The 19,892-nt window shown below is 36.4% G+C and overlaps 1 protein-coding gene across 16 annotated transcripts in view; it reads left to right on the forward strand.

Moving 5' to 3' along the window:
- CCDC66 (coiled-coil domain containing 66) overlaps positions 1 to 19,892 on the forward strand; it is a 68,391-nt gene that overhangs the window by 12,676 nt on the left and 35,823 nt on the right. For 11 of the 16 annotated variants that reach the window (XM_058288704.1, XM_058288706.1, XM_058288708.1 and 8 more), the window contains 5 exons: positions 5,050 to 5,497; positions 9,875 to 10,040; positions 10,236 to 10,339; positions 12,778 to 12,902; positions 13,355 to 13,456. In XM_058288704.1, coding sequence (XP_058144687.1) covers positions 5,050 to 5,497; positions 9,875 to 10,040; positions 10,236 to 10,339; positions 12,778 to 12,902; positions 13,355 to 13,456 — 945 coding nt within the window. The remainder of the gene's footprint in view (positions 1 to 5,049; positions 5,498 to 9,874; positions 10,041 to 10,235; positions 10,340 to 12,777; positions 12,903 to 13,354; positions 13,457 to 19,892) is intronic. The other 5 variants (XM_071212103.1, XM_071212108.1, XM_058288707.1 and 2 more) reach the window with 3 other exon arrangements.

A 19,892-nucleotide genomic window follows, 5' to 3' on the forward strand; every position in this document is an offset into this window, starting at 1 on the left:
AGGGCATGTTTATATATGAATCTAAAACCACTGATTTATCATTACATTTTAGATCCTGTAGAAAGTAAAAAATGAAGCTACAAACCAAAAACACAATAGTACTGGCATTTACATTTACCCAGATCATTACCTTCCTTGGAGAGCTTTATTTCTTCATGTGGATTTGATCTAGTTTTGATTGTCTTTTCCTTTCAACTTGTAGAATTCCTTTTAGCATTTCTTAGTGCTAAAATGGTCTAGTGGTGACGAACTCCCTCAGCTTTTCATCATCTGGGAATGTCTTGCTCTCTTCCTGATTTTTGAAAGACAGTTTTGCCAGATACAGAATTTTTGGCTGACAATTTTTTGTTCTCAGCACCTTAAGTATATCATACCACTGCTGCCTTGCATCTGTGGTTTCCAGTTGAGAAATTGGCACTTGATCCTATCAAGGCTCCCTTGTATATGACATGTAACTTCTCTTGCAGCTTTCAGAATTCTCTCTCTACCTTTGGCATTTGATCGTCTGATTGTTATAAGCCATGGCATAGGTCTATTTGGGTTTATCTTGTTTGGAGTTCATTGAGTGTCTTGGGTGTGCATATTCATGTCTTTTGTTAAATTTGGAAAGCTTTCAGACATTATTTCTTTGAGTATTCTTTCTGCCCCTTTCTCTCTTCTCCTTTTGGGAGACCTACAGTGTGCATATTGGTGCATTTAATGGTGTCCCACGGGTTCCTCAGTCTCTGTTCACTATACGTTATTCTTTCTTCTTGTACTTCTCAGTCTGAATGATTTCAGTTGTCTTGTCTTCAGGTTTACTGATGCTTTCTTCTGCCAGCTCCAAAACTGCTGTTGAATCCCTGTAGGGAATTTTAAATTTCTGTTACTATGGTCTTCATCTCTGCTGGGCTCCTATTCATAATTTCCATCTCACTGTTGATAGTCTTTTGGTGTTCATCTATCGTTTCTCTGATTTCTATAAGTTCCTTGTCCATGTTTTCTTTTAGGTCTTTGAACATATTGAGAACCATTTTTAAAAGTCTTTGATATATTCCTAGTTTTCTTGTACTCATTGGTGGTTTCTAATGCTTTAATTTCCTTTGCCTGGGCTGTCTTTTCATGTTTCTTTGTAAGTTTGGTAACCTTTTGTTGGAATCTGGACATTTTGATATTTTAACGTGTTATCCCTGGAATTTAGATTCTGAGGTGTCTGTTCTTAAGCTGACAATAAGCTAGTGTTAAAACAGAACTTTCCTTGAATACCAGGAGCTAACAAAGAAAAAGGGGTGGGGGAGGAAGGAAAACCTCCTTTTCCCATTCTTTGCAGATTGACCTCTATGAGCATTCTCCTTCAGAGCTTATCCATATACCAAGTTTAAAGAATAACTCCAGGCCAAAGTATAGGGGCTTCCCTGATTGTTTCTAGATATGCAGCCCTAGGAATTCCCCCATGTACACTGATACAAATGTTCCCTCTTCCCTAGGAAACCATTTCCTCATGCTCCTGGGCACTATGTCCTATAGCAAGCAATCCCTTGCCCCAGGCAGCACAACTTGTTGCTCTTCTCCCACAGCATTGTGTAGGAGAGCTTTCTGAGCCTCACATTCTGGAAAGATAATTTCCTTAGGCCAGTGCCAGACAGATTGAGCCAGGCATATCTGTTGCCAGCATGTGCATGATCCAGGTATCAGCTTTGGGAGCACAGGCCAGCTCCATGCTGAGCCAAGACTGTGAGAAGACAGGTAGGGCCCAACCAAAGTGCCCGGAGATCCTACTGCTTTTAAGAAGTCTTCATACTGATTTGTTGCTTGCCCTTTTACTACAATCCTTTAACTGTTTTCTTGAGCCTTGAAAAAGATGTTTCTGCTAGTTTTTGCTGGGTTGCTTGTTTTTTGAGGTACCAGGGCCTGGGGTTGAACCCAGACCTCATGTATGGGAAGCCTGCGCTCAATCACTGAGCTGCATTGGCTCCCACCAGAATATATTTTGAAGGTGGTGCAAAACAGGGTTTGGTGACAAATTAACTGTTGGGAATAAGAGAAGGAATGAAGGATAACTCCAAAACTTTGGCATGAGTAACTAAGATGGGAAGACTGTAAGAAGTTATTTAGCTGTGGTTGGCACTGGGGTTGGTGTCTACACAGGAGACTTGAATCTCTGGACTGCCCATGTGCCATCTGGGCTCTGAACCTCAGGAGAGTTGGAAATCCTACTCTCTAGTTCATTGGACTTACCCAGGTCAGCTAACAGGGCGGTGAAGATGGTCAGCCACCACACCAGGGAACCGAGGGTGCCTACAGCTGAAAGCAGGAGAATCGCATCCATCGACCATGTGTGATCTAAGCCCCCTCTCAATATAGAGGTGGAGTGGACATCATCATCCCAGGGTCCACAGGATGGAGGAATAAAATATGGATTAGAGTGGACTTACTGATATTTTACTATAGAACTATTGTGACTAGGATCAAAGAAATTGTAGCATTCATGTGAAGAAAGTGGCCATGGCAGTTGCTGAGGGCAGGGAAAAGGAATAAAAGATGTGATGTGGGGGCATTTTCGGGACTTGGAGTTGTCCTAAATGATATTGCAGGGACAGATGGTGGACATTATATATCCTGCCATAACCCACTGAATATACTGGGGCAGAGTGTAAACTACAATGTAAACTATCGCCCATGCGATGAAGCAGTGCTCCAAAATTGTATTCACCAAACGCAGTGAATGTGCCATAATGATGAACCAGGTTGATGTGAGAGGAGTGGGGGGTGGGTGGGAGGGGTATATGGGAACCTCTTATTTATTTATTTTTTTAAGATTTATTTTTTAAATTTATTTCTCTCCTCTGTGTCCTTTCACTGTGTGTTCTTCTGTGTCCGCTTGTATTCTTGTCAGCGGCACCAGGAATCTTGTGTCTGTCTTCGTTGCGTCATCTTGCTGCATCACACCTCTATGTGTGTGGTGCCACTCCTGGGCAGGCTGCACTTTTTTTGCATGAGATGGCTCTCCTTACAGGGCACATGGGGCTCCCCTACGTGGGGACACCCCTGTGTGGCATGGAACTCCTTGTGCGCATCAGCACTGTGCATGGGCCAGCTCACCACACGGGTCAGGAGGCCCTGGGGATCGAACCCTGGACCTCCCGTATTGTAGGCGAATGCTCTGTCAGTTGAGCCAAATCTGCTTCCCTCTTATATTTTTTAATGTAACATTTTTTGTAATCTATGTATCTTCAAAAAAATAAAATAAAAAATAAATTGTATAATAATAAAAAAGATTATTTAGGAGCAGGAAGGAGATCAGGAGTTCAGTTTTGGACATGCCAGATTTTAAATGTCTTTTAGAAAACTCAAATGAAAGTGTTGAATAGGCAGATGAAGCCTGAAGTTAGGGGTGCACTTCATTCTGGAAATACAAGTTTGGGAATCTGTCAGCATTAGATAATATAAAAGTGAATGAATTTGCCAAGTGGATGAGGGAATTTGAAGGAAATACCTTGGGACTGAGCCCTGGGTACTCCAATTTTTAAAAGTCTTAGAAAAAAGAGAAAGAGCCAGTACAGACAGAAGGTATAGAATTGTGGAATCTTGGAAGCAGTAAAGAGAGTGTTTCAAAAAGGAAAGGAGTTAACCAACTGTGTCAGATGAAGCTAATAGGTTAAGCAAGATGAGGATTTGAGAAGTGGCCACTGAATTTAGAAAGTCACTTTTAACAAGCAGTTTTGATGGAGTGGTGTGGGTAAAAGCCTAGCTGGAATGGATTTATGGGAGATGAGAGTAGAAAATTGGATGAAGAATTGTTTAAGCTGGTAAAATAATAACTTGTTTGTGTGCAAACAGGTATGCTGTAGCAGAGAAGGGAAAACCAATGAATCAGGAGAAAGAGATAGAGATACTTGAGATTGAGAGTTTATGAAAATATATATGAAGTAATAGAATGGCAAGCAGTTTGTATGGGTACAAATGCTGGTAGGTAGGCAGATTTGTTTGGCAACTTGTTTAAATTTTCTTATGAGCTTTGCTGTTAGTTTTCCAGTGAAACATTAGACAAGGTCTTCAGCTGAGAATAAGAATAGGTGAAAAAATGTTAGGGATTTAGGAAAGAGGAGAAGATATGAAATAGTTACTACAATAGTGAGAGAGCAGGTGGACTTGGGAATGAGATCCAGGTAGCATTAAGTAGCATCAAGTACCCATTTTATGTCATGAATTGAACAGGTAAAGCATTGGATTTTACCAGGGTTGGGATTTTGCCAAGCATGAGTAATAGAGTAAAACAAAGGAGTTGAGAATGGAAGAGACTGTTTTGGTTAACATAACGTTTAAGCTGGGTCAGGAGGGAATGGGGACAAGAGGATCAACCTATTCTAGATCCCAGCAGAGTTAAAAAATTGTGGAATTGAGATATGAAAGAAAGTGACCTGGAAAAAATAGGAGTTGATAGTCACTGTGGGGTGCTTGAAATTGAGATAATAGAGGGGCTGCAATTATGGGTAGTTAAACAAATTCAGTATAAGCTACTACTATGGAAATGAGTAACTGAGGTAGCATGAAGGACAAGCATATAGGAGCAGAGTTCAAGGAAATGAGTGGCCAGAATATTGGAAGATAAACATGAAAGCACCTATAGTTAAAACAGGATTTATGTTAGAGAAGAATGGTGACTCATGAGCTAAGATATTCAAGTTAGTAATCTAGTTACTAGTATTAACTAGATTACCAAACTAGTAATCAAGAGGTCTATAGATGCTTGTAATGAAAAGAGGTGATATAATCTAATCACATGAGAGTCTGAACTGGAGAAGAATAGAGATGTCCTGTAACAATTAGAATAAAAGTTATTCTATATTCATTATTCTGAAATAAAATAATTACAGTTGTTGATGAAGCTTTTATGTGAAGATTTGAAAAGGTTGAGTGTGAGTTTCTTATGGATATTCCATCTAAGTTAGCAAAAAGAAAAAAATTTTAGAAGAATGGCATGTGATATCATGACATGTTATAGAAATAAAGATATTTGTTGATTTTTCATGGGCTATTATAAAAAATAAGCTTCTGGTGTTTTAACAGATGGGAAATAAGACCAAGATTGCAAAATGTCCTCTAAGAACAGAACAAACTGCACAAATTCTAAAATCAACGCAAAATACTTGTTTTAGTGATGAAAAACTTTTGCGAAAGAAGAAAATTGGTTCAGAAACCTCCCTGATAAAAGGTGAAAAAAATAGAATGACTTTTTTATCCACTAAGGATTTATGCAAGAAGTTTGCAGATAAAGACTGTTTATATATCCAAAAAGGTATTTCACCGGCAACCCCTAATATACAGAAGACTAGAAACACCGTAAATACATCTGTAGTAACTACACAAAAAACTTGCAATAACCACATCACAGCTGAAAATATGAAGAGCAGTTTGGTGTGTCTAACGGAAGACCAACTGCAACAGATTTTGATGTCTGTCAACCAAGAAAATAGATCTACTTCCCTGATTGAGAATGGAAAGGAGGAGGAAACAAGTAAGATTTTATAAAGTTTTAATGAATATCAATTTATAAATGTTTTATCTCAAATTCATAAGCTTTACCTAACTGTGCCTGTTCCCCCCCCCAAATTTATAAACGCTCTATATCCACTAAGTAGTAACTACTTTCTTCCACCTTACCCCATTCCCTAGTCCTTGTACCTAGTCCTTGTAACCTTTAATCTGCTTTCTTTAGCTACAAATTTGCTATTTCTCGGTATTTCATAATACTAGATAGAATCATACAGTATTTGTCCTTGTGTGCCTTGCTTATTTCACTCAGCATGAGTACTAAGATTCATCCATGTTGAAGAATTTCACTCCTCTTTATGGCAGAATAATATTCCATTGTATATATTTGCCACATTTTTTTTATCCATCAATCTGTTGATATGACAGTTGGGTGTTTCCACCTTTTGACTGTTGTGAATAATGCTGTGATGAACACTGGTGTACAAGGATCTGCTGAATCCTTATTTTCAGTTTCTTTGATTATATACCTAGGAGTGGAATTGCTGTGTCATACGGTATTTCTATATTTAACATTTTTAGAAACTGCCATACTACTTTCCAAAGTGGCTGCACCATTTTACATTCTCACCAATAATCCACAAGGATTCCAGTATCTCTGAATCCACTCCCAACACTTATTCTCTCTCTCTTTTTTCTTTTTTTTTAAAATAATAGCCATCCTTAGAGGTATGAAGTGGTATCTCGTTTTTTAAATTGGGTTGTTTTTTGTTGTTGAGTTTTAAGAGTTCTGAATTTATTCTGGATGAGCCCTTGTCAGATGAATGGTTTACAACTGTTTTCTCCCACTCTGTAGATTGTCTTTTCAATAATGGCTTTTGCACAAAAATCTTTAATTTTGAGTAAGTCCAGATTATCTATTGCTGCTTTTGTTCCTTGTGTTTTTGGTGTCATATGTGAGAATTCATTGCCAACTCCCAGGTCATGAAGAGTTGTCCCTATGTTGTCTTTTAAGAGTTTTATGGTTTTAGCTCTTATGATAAGGTCCTTGATTGATCTTTTTTTAAATTCCCCTCCCCCTTGCGGCTTGTTTGTTGTCTCCTCTTTGTGTCCATTCGCTGTGCGTTCTTCTCTTTGTCTGTATTTATTTTTTATTTATTCTCCCCACCTTGCGGCTTGCTTGTTGTCTGCTCTCTGTGTCAGTTTGCTGTTCACTCTTCTGTGTTTTTACTTGTCTCCCTTTTTGCTGTGTCACCTGACTGAGTCCGCTCTCCGTGGTGCTTGCAGGCTGGTGGCACTCTGCAGTGTGCGGGTGAGCCTGCCTTCACAAGGAGGCCCCGGGGCAAACCTAGGAGCCTCCCATGTGGTAGACGGGACCCCAACTGAGCCACAGCTGCTTCCCCTTGATTGATTTTGGGTTAATTTTTGAGTATAGTGTGAGGGAGGGGCTTAACCTCATTTTTTGTCCTGTGTCTATCTAGTTTTTCCAGCACCATTTGTTGAAGAGACTGTTCTTTCCTCAATAAATGTACATGGCACCCTTGTTTGAAATCAGGTACCCATATTTTTGTATGAGTTTATATATGAACTTTCAGTAGTGTTCCAATGGTCTGTTTGTCTTTGTGTCATTACCACAGTTTTGTGTTTTTTTTTAAATAAAAATTTATTGAATATATCATGGATACATGAACATACATAAACAATAAGTATATAGTAAAAGTTGTGAACTTACAAAGAAACGTACATATCGTCATACAGGGACCATGCTGTTTTGATTATCATAGCTTTGCAGTAAGTTCTGAAATCTGGGAGTGTGAGTCCTCCAAATTTATTCTTTTTCAAATTGTTTTGGCAGTTTGGGGCACCTTGCAATTCCATATGAATTGAAGGACCGACTTTTCTGTTGCTGAAAAATAGGAAAAGTTTGCTGGAATTTTGATAGGGATTGCATTGATCTGTACTTTACTTTGGGTAGAATTGACATCTTGACAAAATTAAGTCTTATAATCTATAACCACAGGATATATTGAAATTTATTTAGGTTTTTCTAAATTTCTTGTCAGTAGTGTTTTATAGTTTTCAGTGTACCAGTCTTTGACATCCTTGGTCAAATTTATTCCTACATCTCTTATCTTTTAGTTGTTATTGTAAATGAAATTTTCTTCATTTCCTCTTCTGATTGCTCATTGTTAGCATATAGAAATATAGAAACAAAAAAATTGATTTATTTGTGTTGTATGTGTAACTTTGCTGAATTCATTTATTAACCCTAATGAATTCCTTTGGATTTTCTAGATATAGGATCATGTCATCTGCAAATAGATACAGTTTTACTGCTTCCTTCCCAATTTACATGCCTTTTTATTTCTTTTTCTTCCTAATTGCTCTGGCTAGACTGTCTCATGCAATATTGACTAGCAGTGGTGAAAGCAGGCATCCTGGTCTTCTTCCTGTTCTTAGGGGGAAAGCTTTCAGTGTTTGTTGAGTATGATGTTAGCTGTGCTTTTTTCATAAATTGCTCTTATCGTATTGAGAAAGTTCCCTTCTGTTCCTACTTTTCTGAGTGTTTTAATCATGAAAGGGTGTTGTTGAATTTTGTCAAATGCCTTTTCTGCATCTACTGAGGTAATCGTGGTTTTTTCCTTTTCATTCTGTTTATGTGGTGTATTACATTGATTTTATTTGGTATGTTGAATCATCCTTGCATTCTTGGGATGAATCCTACCTGGTTATGTGTATAATATTTTTAATGAAAGTGCTGTTGGATTCAGTTTGTGCTAGTATTATATGAAAGACTTTTGTATGTATATTCATAAGGTAATTTGATCTATAATATTCTTTTCATGTGATGGCTCTCTGGCTTTGGTATACAGGTAATGTTGGCCTCATAGAATGAATTAGGAAGCGTTCCTTCCTCTTGAATTCTTTAAACGGATTTTAGGAGGATAGTTGAATTCATACATAAAACCACCTGTCCCTGGACTTTTCTTTGGTTAAAAGTTTATTATTGATTCAGTCTCTTGTTATGCTTTTATTGAGGTTTTCTATATCTTCTTTTGTTAGTATAGGTGATTAGTGTGTTTCTAGGAATTTGTCCATTTCTTCTGGATTATTTAATGTTCTGATATATAATTGTTCATAGTATTCTTTTATAATTCTTTTTATTTCTGTAAGATCAATATTGATGTTACCATTTTAATTTCTGATTTTAATTATTTTCATCTTTGTCCATTGAGGTAAAGGTTTGTCAATTTTATTGATCTTTTCTAAGAAACTTTTAGTACCTTATTTGTGGAAGCTTGATTTTGTGTTTATGGCTAGAATTCTAACTCAGAGGGAGGAAACCAAAAGCTTATTAGGTATGACAAGAAATAATATCACAAAGTTAAAAGTAAAATTTGTCTAATCATGTGATAACGTACATACCAGGTATGCTTTCTTTTCTTTAGGAGACCTATCACTTTCAGGTGGTTTTGGAACAATTTTTGAGTGATGCAGATGAGCTCTCTATAAAACATTAGGTATAGCTTTTACAATTGGTATGTAGAGATAACAGTCCATGATAGTTCTCCACTGATTTCACAACTAAATAAAAAAAAAATAAGGGCGTAGTAATGATGTTTTCATAAAACTTTATATTTCTCCCTATTTATTTTTCTTAAAAGATTTATTTTTTATTTTATTTCCACTCCCTCCCCCCTTTCTCTGCTTTCTTGTGTCCATTCACTGTGTGTTCGTGTCTACTTGCATTCTCATCAGGCGGCACAGGAATCTGTGTCTCTTTTTGTTGCATCATCTTGCTGTGTCAGCTCTCCGTGTGTGTGGCGCCACTCCTGGGTGGGCTGCACTTTTTGCACAAGGTGCAGGGAGCACTCCTTGTATGTGGGGCTCCCGTACATTGGGAAACACCTGTGTGGCATGGCACTCCTTGCACGTGACAGCACTGCACTTGGGCCAGCTCGCCACATGGGCCAGTAGGGCCCTAGGTTTGAGCCCTGGACCTCCTATATGTTAGGTGGATGCTCTATTAGGTGAGCCACATCTGCTTCCTTTGAGCCACATCCACTTCCCTCTTCCCATTTAGATTGTTACTTATCTGTGTTATAGTTCATATTGTTTGTAAAAGTATGTTGGCAAGAGTAATTGGAGGTTTTTTGTTTTTGTTTTCTTCTTTATTTGATACAAGAAATTGTATGGCAATGGCCTCGAGCAGGTCATTTAACTTCTGGGCATCAGTTTCTTTTGTTGCCAAAAGGGATTCTTAATACCCACCCCAACTGTTGTGAGTTAAATTCGGTAATATGTAAGACTGTTCTTTGAAACCATATAGAAGTATGCTAAGGTATGGTATTGTAATAGATGTAATCTAGTGTCAGTTTTAAAACATACATTTACCTTTTAGGTCTGTACAATCTACATTTAAACGATATTCCTAATCAGCCAAAGGACGAGAACATTATGGGACTACTCCAAGAAACTGAGGCCGTTTTGTCTATCCCAGATGAAAATAAATCTGTTTTAAATAAAAAGCAGGGGACTTCTAAGCAGTATGAGCAGAAAATTACCATGTATGTAACTCACGTTTCTTATTATGGGATTATCTTTGGGATTCAGTTTTGCCTTTCTTTTCCTTGCATGTGAAAGATTTGCTCTGAATATGTAAAGCTGTTTAAAAGTTTATTAATATTTATGGAGTAAGTTCTTTGTAAAAGTGTATAATAATAAGGTTTCTCTTTATTTATTTATTTATTTATTTGCCTTAGAGAGAATGTATGGAAACCAGCTGATATATTCAGTACTCTTGGGGAAAGAGAACGTGATAGAAATTTGTTGGAAGCAAAAAAAGCCCAGTGGAGAAAGGAGCTAGGTAATTTTTATAGCTTTCATTCCGTGTGATAACGCCAAAAATCTTTTTAAAATAACATCTGACATCTAGTGTAGTTCTCTCCAAATGCCTGAAAAGTGTGCGGCTTCCTATTGCCTTAGGTTGTGTCTTTTTTGTTAGTTAGTCTATTGTGGCCACCAAAGTAAGAGGTGAGCATTAATGTTACTGTTATTTTAGAAACTCGTAGCTCAAACCCAAGTTCTTAAACTTTTCTCATTTCCCAAGATTCTTTATTTTTATTTTCCTATTGCATAAATTTTATTATGGGTTTAAAGATGGTTTCATTTAAAGGAAATGATTTCATTTTAAAAAATATTAAATATCCTATTCAGGAACTTCTAATCAACGTGATACCCATTGGTATATTTCATGTAAAAACAAATTACTTCTTTTTGATGGCCTGTGTTCTTGTGTACCTTATAATAGCAAAACATATACTTTATTAGGGTCTTAAACTATTTATAATAACTAAGAAAGTCCTGTTACTTCTTGGACTAAATTTAGAGTACAGGTATAGCAGTCAGGAGAATAAATGAAGTAAAAGCTTATTCTTCAGGAATAACTATACTAAAGGCATAATGATGGGTTTCACCCTTCAATTTGCTGTTAAATCATGTGAGGCAATCAGTAACCCTTTTGTGACACATGATTTAAAACAGATAAGCAGAAGAAATAGGGAATGATGTTGGGTCAAGGTAACAGAGGAAGAATGAAGAGATTAAATGTACAGTAGCAGAAGATTTGGAGTTCTGATTGTGTATATATCACGGTTTCAACTTTAAATGTTCCTGGACTAAATATTTCCTTCAACACAAATTATCTTATCAAAACACAATACCAGGGAAGCTGATGTGGCTCAAGTTATAAGGCCTCTGCCTACCATATTGAAAGATCCAGGTTCAATCCCTGGGCCTCCTGGTGAAAAAGAAGAGAAAGTGTGCCTCCACGGTGAGCTAGTGCCTGTGTAGCAAGCTAAGTGCCCACGCAATGAGCAAAGTGTGCACGCAGTGAGCCAAGTGTCCATGTGGGTGCCTGCGCTGCAAGCCGAGTGCCCACGCAAGTGCCTGTGTGTTGAGCTACTGTCCACATGGCAAGCCAAGTACCCATGCAGCAAGCCAAGTGCTTGTGCAAGTGGGTCATGCAGTAAGATGATGATGCAACAAAAGAGAGACGAGGGAAGAATCAAGGTGAAGCGCAGCAGAGACCAGAAACTGAGGTGGCGCAATTGACAGGGAACCTCTCTCCACATCAGAGGTCCTGAGGATTGAATCCTGGTGAATCCTAGAGGAGAAAGAAAGATGAGAAGAGACAACAAAAAGAGAAATAGAGGGAAGTGGATTTGGCCCAATGGATAGGGCATCCGCCTACCACGTGAGCAGTTCGCAGTTCAAACCCCGGGCCTCCTTGACCCGTGTGGAGCTGGCCCATGTGCAGTGCTTATGTGCGCAAGGAGTGCCCTGCCATGCAGGGGTGTCGCCCGCGTAGGGGAGCCCCATGCGCAAGGAGTGTGCCCCATAAGGAGAGCCCCCCAGCGCGAAAGAAAGTGCAGCCTGCCCAAGAATGGCACTGCGCACACAGAGCTGCTGACACAACAAGATGATGCAACAAAAAGAAACACAGATACTAGATTTATTTCTGCAATAATATGGAACTACCTGAAAGTAACTGAAATATGTTATGCTTTAATAATCATCTTAATTTACTTTTTTTTTTACCTGATTCTATAAGAAAAGCACCTGTCTCTTTGACTAAGTCATGCTTTCATTAATTTTCTTAGAATTAAATGTACACATCTCTGAATTTGGCATTTTCTTATAAGAATTATTAAGAATTTGGGCCTTCATTATTTTATCTACTAGTCACAGCATTTTGTTTTTTACTTTTTAGCAGTTATGAATAATAATGGCTAACATTAATGTTTACTTTGTACTAGGGCCTATACTGAAATAGATGACATTATTACCCCCATTTTACAGAAGAAGAAACTGAGGTTTAAAGAGGTTAACAGCAATTTGCCCACAGTGATAAAAGTAGTAAGTGGTTGAGCTTGTATTTGATCTCGAGGTTCTTGACTCGAGGTCTAACTTTTAATTGACTTATTGAATGAACATAACGTGAAAGTAGAACCTCAGAATAATTAGCACAATTTGTTATTCGGACAAATTGTTCTTAATGATAATTGTGGTAATAAACATTTTCATGTTTAGTTGTGCTGTACTTAAGTTTGGTTCTGATAAATCTTTTCTTTTACTCCACGCCTCTCAAAATTCTTCTCTGTTGTTGTGGGTTAATCTCCTCCCTGAAAAGCAATTTTGATTATATCTATTGAGTGCTGCACTCTTTAAAAAGGTCATTATTGTTTATGTGATATTTTTTTTACAGTTTTTATACATTTTTTTTAAAAAGGACATTATTTGCAGATGAACAGGTTGCTTTAAAGAAGAAAGAAAAAGAAGCTTCTGAACAACGAAGTAATAATCATTGGAAAAAATCTGAAAGTGATAAAATAGTATGGGAAAAACTTCAAATTCTTGACCAATATAGGGTAAGGTCATAAAAATCAAGCATTTATGGAACATAAGAGATTTTATTTTATTTTTTGAGATTTTATTTTAATTGTAACTTTCAAAATATTAGCTATGTTCTTATTATAAAACTTAAGTTTTTTTAAAAACTTAGTTTTGCATATTGTACTTTAAAACAATATTATTGAATGTGTGACCCCCATGAACCTGTTTCATTCTATAAGGTGTATCCTTATGTTAGTAGGTGAGTGTAAAGGTACCAGACACCTCCTTTAGGCTCCTATAAAGAAGCTATGCCATTTTAAAAGTGATTTAAGGGGAAAACCACTAACCTTATGGTACCCACAGTTTACTTATCAAGTTATAAGTACACACTAGGTGTCTCTTGGGGGGATCTTTTATGATAAATTTTGTCTGCATTTAATTTTAAACAACAAAACAAAACAGTGCCCATATTTTTTCTTTTCTGTAGACTTCTGCTAGCTCTTCAAACATTCTGTCACAGTCTCCCAGTCAGGTGATATTGGTCCAAGCTGATGGGCATTCAGTGCTTAGAGCTAATCAGGTTTTGGAGGTATGTTCTGAGTGTTAATACTTTAAATATTTAAGTCCTTTATTACTTGATCTTTAAATGCTTATTTTCATTGAGGGAGTAATACCAAATATTCTTATTTATAATGAGCAGTAAATTTTTACTGTTATGCTCATGGTCCTTAAATTAAAAAAAAAAAGTTAATCCTCCAGCCCTCCCTTTTTTTTTTTTTTAAATTAGAGAAGTTGTAGGTTTACAGAATAATCATGCATAAGATACAGGATCCTCATACACCAACCCACCACCAACTCCTTGCATTGGTGTGGAACATTTGTGACAACTGATGATAGCATGTTTGTTTTTTTTGGGATTGTTTTGTTTTTTTTTGTGGTATCAGGGCTGGTTATTGAACCCGGGACCTTGTACTTGGGAAGCTGGAGCTCAACCACTGAGTTACACTGGCTCCCCTGCGTGGTTTTTTTTTTTTTTTCCCCTCACTTGTTTTGTTTTGTTTTTGGGAGATACTGGGGAAGGAACCTGGGACCTCGTACATGGGAAGCAGGTGCTTAGCCAGTTAAACTACATCTGCTCCCCTGATAGCATGTTTTTGTAATTGTAATATATATATATTTTAAACATTAGTTACCTTTGTTACAGTTGATGAAAGATTATTAAAATAGTATTATTACCTATCATCCATAGTTTACATTAGGTGTATTTTTCCCTACAAACTACTCTCTTATTAACACCTTGAGTCAGTGTTGTTCATTTGTTATAATTCTTTTAAAAACATTCTCATACTTTTACTATGAACTATACTGTCATCTTCAGTAGGGCTCACTGTGTTATACAGTCCTATGATTTACCTTTTACTTTTTATTCTAGTAACATGCACAACCTAAAGCTTCCCCTTTAGCCATATTCACCTATATGATTCATTGCTGTTAATTACAGTCACAATAATGTTCATTTCCAATTACCAACATTTCCATCACTACCGTTCATTTCCCATCCTAAAAATAAATTTTGTTCAATTTAAGTATCAACTCCCCATTCTCTAACTCTCATGTATCCCCTGGTAACCTATATTTTATATTCTAACTCTGTGACTTTGCTTATTATGATTAGTGTATATCAATGAGATCATACAATATTTGTCCTTTTGTGCCTGGCTTATTTTCGGACAAGGTCTTCAAGGTTCATCCATGTTGTTGCCTGCATCAGGACTTCATTTCTTCTAACAGCTAAATAATATTCCATTGTATTTATATACCACATTTTGTTTATCTGTTTATTGGTCGGTGGACACTTGGATTGCTTCCATCTTTTGACAGTTGTGAATAATGTTGTTATGAACATTGTGAAAATATCTGAGTCCTGCCTTTCAGTTATTTTGGATATATACCTAGGAGAAGGATTGCCAAGTAATATATACATCTATATTTAGCTTACTGAGGAATAACCATATTGTTTTCCACCAGCATTGAATTTTCTCGAACACTTATAGTTTTCTAATTTTTTAATAGTAACCATTCTAGTGGATGTGAAGTGGCTTCTTGTTATGGTTTTGATTTGAATTTCACTAATAGCTAGTGATATTGAGGATCTTTTTACATGCTTTTTAGCCATTTGTATATCCTCTTTGGAGAAATGGCTATTTGAGTCTTTTGCCCACTTTTTTTTTTTTATTCATTGAAGTATATCATTCATACATGAACGCACATAAATAATAAGTATATAGTAAAGATTGCGAACTTACAAAATAAACATACATAGCATCACACAGGGGTCTCATACATCACGCCTCCACCAACTCTTTGCATTGGTGTGAAACATTTGTTACAAACTATGCAAGAGCATTGTCAAAATATTACTACCAACTATATTTCTTCTCTTACATTTGGTGTATTTTTCCCCCAACCCATACTATTTTTTTTTAATGTATTTTTGTTACAGATATTGTGAACATGCAAAACAGTCATACAGATGTGTAGATTTCCCATACAATTCCACACCCTAGTGAAGCATTTGTTATAGATTATGAGATAATATCTGCAGACTATTACTATCAATCATGGTCCATAGCATACATTTGGCACACCTTTTCCATACACCTCCATTATCAACACAGTACAGCTTTGGCATTGATGCAAGGATATTATAGTATTGCTATTAACCACAGTCTATAGGTCATGTCATTTGTAGTACTCCCTTGTTTCTTCATATTCTGATCACCCTGTAATAGTGATGTATATCTGCTCTAGCTCACAGAAGGACTCTCTTGCATTTGTACCCTTAACAAAATTCTTAACCACCTCTGGGTTCACTGTGTTATTCAGTCCCTAGATTATTCTTTAGCTTTCTTTATATTGACATTTATTTCCCCAGACTACCTTTTTAAGTCACAATCCCATTTATAAGCCAGTTGCTACTCACTATAATGTGTTACTATCATCTCTATCTTCACACTTTTATAGTCAAGTTAATTAAAACTTCTACATACATTAAGCATCCCCATAGTTCTTCTCAACCCTTCTCATCTCCTAATAGCCCGTACTCTAGGTTTTAATTCCATGTGTTCATTATTTGTATTTAGTTCATATTAGTGAGACCATGCAGTATTTGTTCTTTTGTGTCTGGCTTACTTCACTTAATATAATGTCTTCAAGACTCATCCATGTCACCACATATGTCCCAATTTCATTTCTTCTTATTGCAGCATAGTATTCCATTGTATGTATATACTACATTTTGTTTATTCATTCATTAGTGGATGGACACTTGGCGTTGTTTCCATCTTTTGGCAATTGTGAACAAGGCCTCTATGAACATTGGTGTGCAGTTGTCTGTTCGTGTCATAGTTTTTAGTTCTTCTGGATCTATTCCTAGTAGATGAATTGCTGGATCATATGGCAATTCTATATTTAGCTTCCTGAGGAACTGCCAAACTGTCTTCCACAGAGGCTGCACCATTTTACACTCCCACCAGCAGTGAAGGAGTATTCCTATTTCTCCACATCTTCTCCAGCACTTAATGTTGTCTGTTTTTTTAGTAATGGCCATTCTATGTGGTGTTAGATGATATCTCATTGTTTTAATTTGCATTTCTCTAATAGCTAGTGATATGGAACATTTTTTCATGTGCTTTTTGGCCATTTATATTTCCTCTTTGGAGAAATGTCTATTTAAATCTTTTGCCCATCTTTTCATTGGATTGCTTGCTCTTTTATTGTTGAGTTGTATGATCTCTTTATATAGAATGGAAGTCAAACTCTTAATTGGATAAATGGTTTCCAAATACTTTCTCCTGTCGAGTGGGCTGCCTTTTCACCTTCTTGATAAAGTCCTCTTCAATCACAGAAATGTTTAAGTTTGAGGAGATCCCATTTATCCATGTTTTCTTTTGTTGTTTGTGCTTTTGGTATAAGGTTTAAGAATGTACCACTTACCACCAGGTCTTGAAGATGTTTCCCTATATTTTCTTCTAGGTGCTTTATTGTACTTCCTTTTATATTTAGGTCTTTGATCCATTTTGAGTTAATTTTTGTATAAGGTGTGAGGGTAGGGGTCTTCTTTCTTTGTTTCGGTTATGAATATCCAGTTCTCCCAACACCATTTGTTGAATAAACTGTTCTGCCCCAACTGGGAGGGCTTGACAGGTTTGTCAAAAATCAGTTGGCAATAGATGTGAGGGTCTGTTTCTGAACCATCAATTCGGTTCCATTGGTCCATGTGTCTATCTTTATGCCAATACCATGCTGTTTTTACCACTGTGGCTAGTTTATATGATTTAAAGTTTGGGAGTGAGAGTCCTCCACTTTTCCTTTTTAAGATGTTTCTGGCTTTTCGGGGCCTCTTACCCTTCCAGATAAATTTGATAATTGTGTTTTCCGTTGGCTTAAAAAATGCTCATGGAATTTTTATTGGGATTGCATTGAATCTGTATATCAATTTGAGTAGAATTGACATCTTAATGATATTTAGTCTTCCAATCCATGAGCATGGAATGTTCTTCCAATTATTTAGGTCTTTTTTTAAATTTCTTTTAGGAATGCATTATAGTTTTGTGAATACAGGTGCTTTGCATCCTTGGTTAAGTTCATTCCTAAATACTTGATTCTTTTAGTTGCTATTGTAAATGGAATTTTTTTCCTGACTTCCTCCTCAGATTGTGCATTTTTAGTGTATAGAAACACCACTGATTTTTGTGTATTGATCTTGTACCCTGATACTCTACTGAAATCATTTATTAGCTCTAGCAGCTTTGTTGTAGATTTTTTGGGATTTTCCAGATATACAATCATATCATCTGTGAATAATGAAAATTTTAATTCTTCCTTCCAATTTGGATGCCTTTTATTTCTTTTTCTTGCCTGATTGCTCTAGCTAGACCCTCTAGCACTATATTGAACAACAGTGGTGAGAGTGGGCATCCTTGTCTTGTCCCTGATCTCAATGGGAAAGCTTTTAGTTTTTCACCATTGAGTACAATCTTAGCTGTGGGTTTTTCATATATGGCCTTTATCATGTTGAGAAAATCTACTTCAATTCCTATTTTTTTGTAGTATTTTCATCAAGAAAGGATGCTGTGTTTTGTCAAATGCCTTTTCTGCGTCAATTGATAAGATCATGTGGTTTTTCTTCTTTGATTTATTAATGTGGTGTATTATGCTGATTGATTTTCTTGTGTTGAAACAGCCTTGCATGCCTGGTATAAAACCCACTTGATCATGATGGATAATTCTTTTAATGTGTTCTTGGATTCGATTAGCAAGTATTTTATTGAGGATTTTTGCATCTGTATTCATTAGAGAAATGGGTTTGTAATTTTCTTTTTTTGTAATATCTTTATCTGGCTTTAGTATTAGGGTGATACTGACTTCATAGAATGTGTTTGGTAGCATTCCTTCTTGTTGAATTTTTTGGAAGAGCTTGAGTAAAATTGGTATTAAATCTTTGAATGCTTGGTAGAACTCACCTGTGAAACCATCTGGTCCTGGGCTTTTCATTTTGGGGAGCTGTTTGATGACTGTTTCAGTTTCTTTCCTTGTGATTGGCTTGTTGAGGTCTTCTCTTTCTTCTAGTGTCAGTGTAGGTTGTTTGTACATTCCTAGGAATTTTTCCATTTCATCTACATTGTCTAGTTTTTTAGCATAAAGTTGTTCATAGTATCCTCTTATGATCTCCCTTATATCTGTGGGGTGAGTAGTAAGGTTCTCTTTTGCATTTTTTATGTCATTTATTTGCATCTCCTCTCTTTTTTTCTTAGTCTAGCTAAGGGTTTGTCAATTTTGTTAATGTTCTTGAAGAACCATCTTTTGGTTATGTTAATTTTCTCTATTGTTTTTTACATCTCAATTTCATTTATTTCTGCTCTGATCTTTGTAATTTCATTCCTTCTGCTTGCTTTAGAATTAGTTTGCTGTTCTTTTTCTGTTTCCTCCAACTGTGTAGTTAGGTAATTGATTTTAGCTCTTTCTTCTTTTTTAATATAAGCATTGAGGGCTATAAATTTTCCTCTCAGTGCTGCCTTTGCAGCATCCCATAGGTTCTGATATGTTGTATTCTCATTGTCATTTGTCTCAAGATATTTATTGATTTCTCTTGAAATTTCTTTGATCCACTGATTATTTAAGAGTGTCTTGTTTAATCTCCATATATATGTGAATTTTCCCTTTATTTGCCGCTTTTCCAGCTTTACTCCATTAGGATCAGAGAAAGTGTTTTGTATAATTTCAATTTTGTTGAATTTATTGAGATCTGCTTTGTGTCCCAACATATGGTCTATCCTGAAGAAAGATCAATGAGTATTTGAGAAGAATGTATCTGCTGTTTTGGGGTGCAGTGTTCTGTATATGTCTGTTAGGTTTAGTCCATTTATCATATTATTCAAGCACTCTGTTTCTTTATTGATCTTCTGCCCAGATGTTCTATCCAATGCTGAGAGTGGTGTATTGAAGTCTCCAACTATTATTGTAGAGATGTCTGTTTCTCGCTTCAGTTTTTCCAGTGTTTGCCTTATGTATCTTGATTGTTTTTATGATTTATGATTGTTATTTCTTCCTGGTGAATCATCCCTTTTATTAATATGTAACGTCCTTCCTTGTCTCTAATACCAGTTTTGCTTTTAAAGTCTGTGTCATCTGATATGAGGATAGCTACCCCAGCTTTTTTTTTGGTTACTGCATGCGTGGAGTATCTTTTTCCAACCTTTCACTTTCAATTTCTTGTTATCCTTGGATCTTAGGTGAGTTTCTTGCAGACAACATCTAGATGGCTTATATTTTCTTATCCATTCTGCCAGTCTGTGTCTTTTGATTGGGGAGTTTAATCCATTAACATTCAATGTTATTACTGTAAAGGCAGTTCTTATTTCATCCATTTTGATCTTTGCATTTTGTCTGTCATTTTATATTTGACACTTTTAGTTACTGTTACTGATATAGTTGTCATTTCTAGACTCTCTTCCAGGTCTCTC

The sequence above is a fragment of the Dasypus novemcinctus genome, chromosome 26, assembly GCF_030445035.2.
Source record: "Dasypus novemcinctus isolate mDasNov1 chromosome 26, mDasNov1.1.hap2, whole genome shotgun sequence".
In the NCBI taxonomy this organism is placed as follows: Eukaryota; Metazoa; Chordata; class Mammalia; order Cingulata; family Dasypodidae; genus Dasypus; species Dasypus novemcinctus.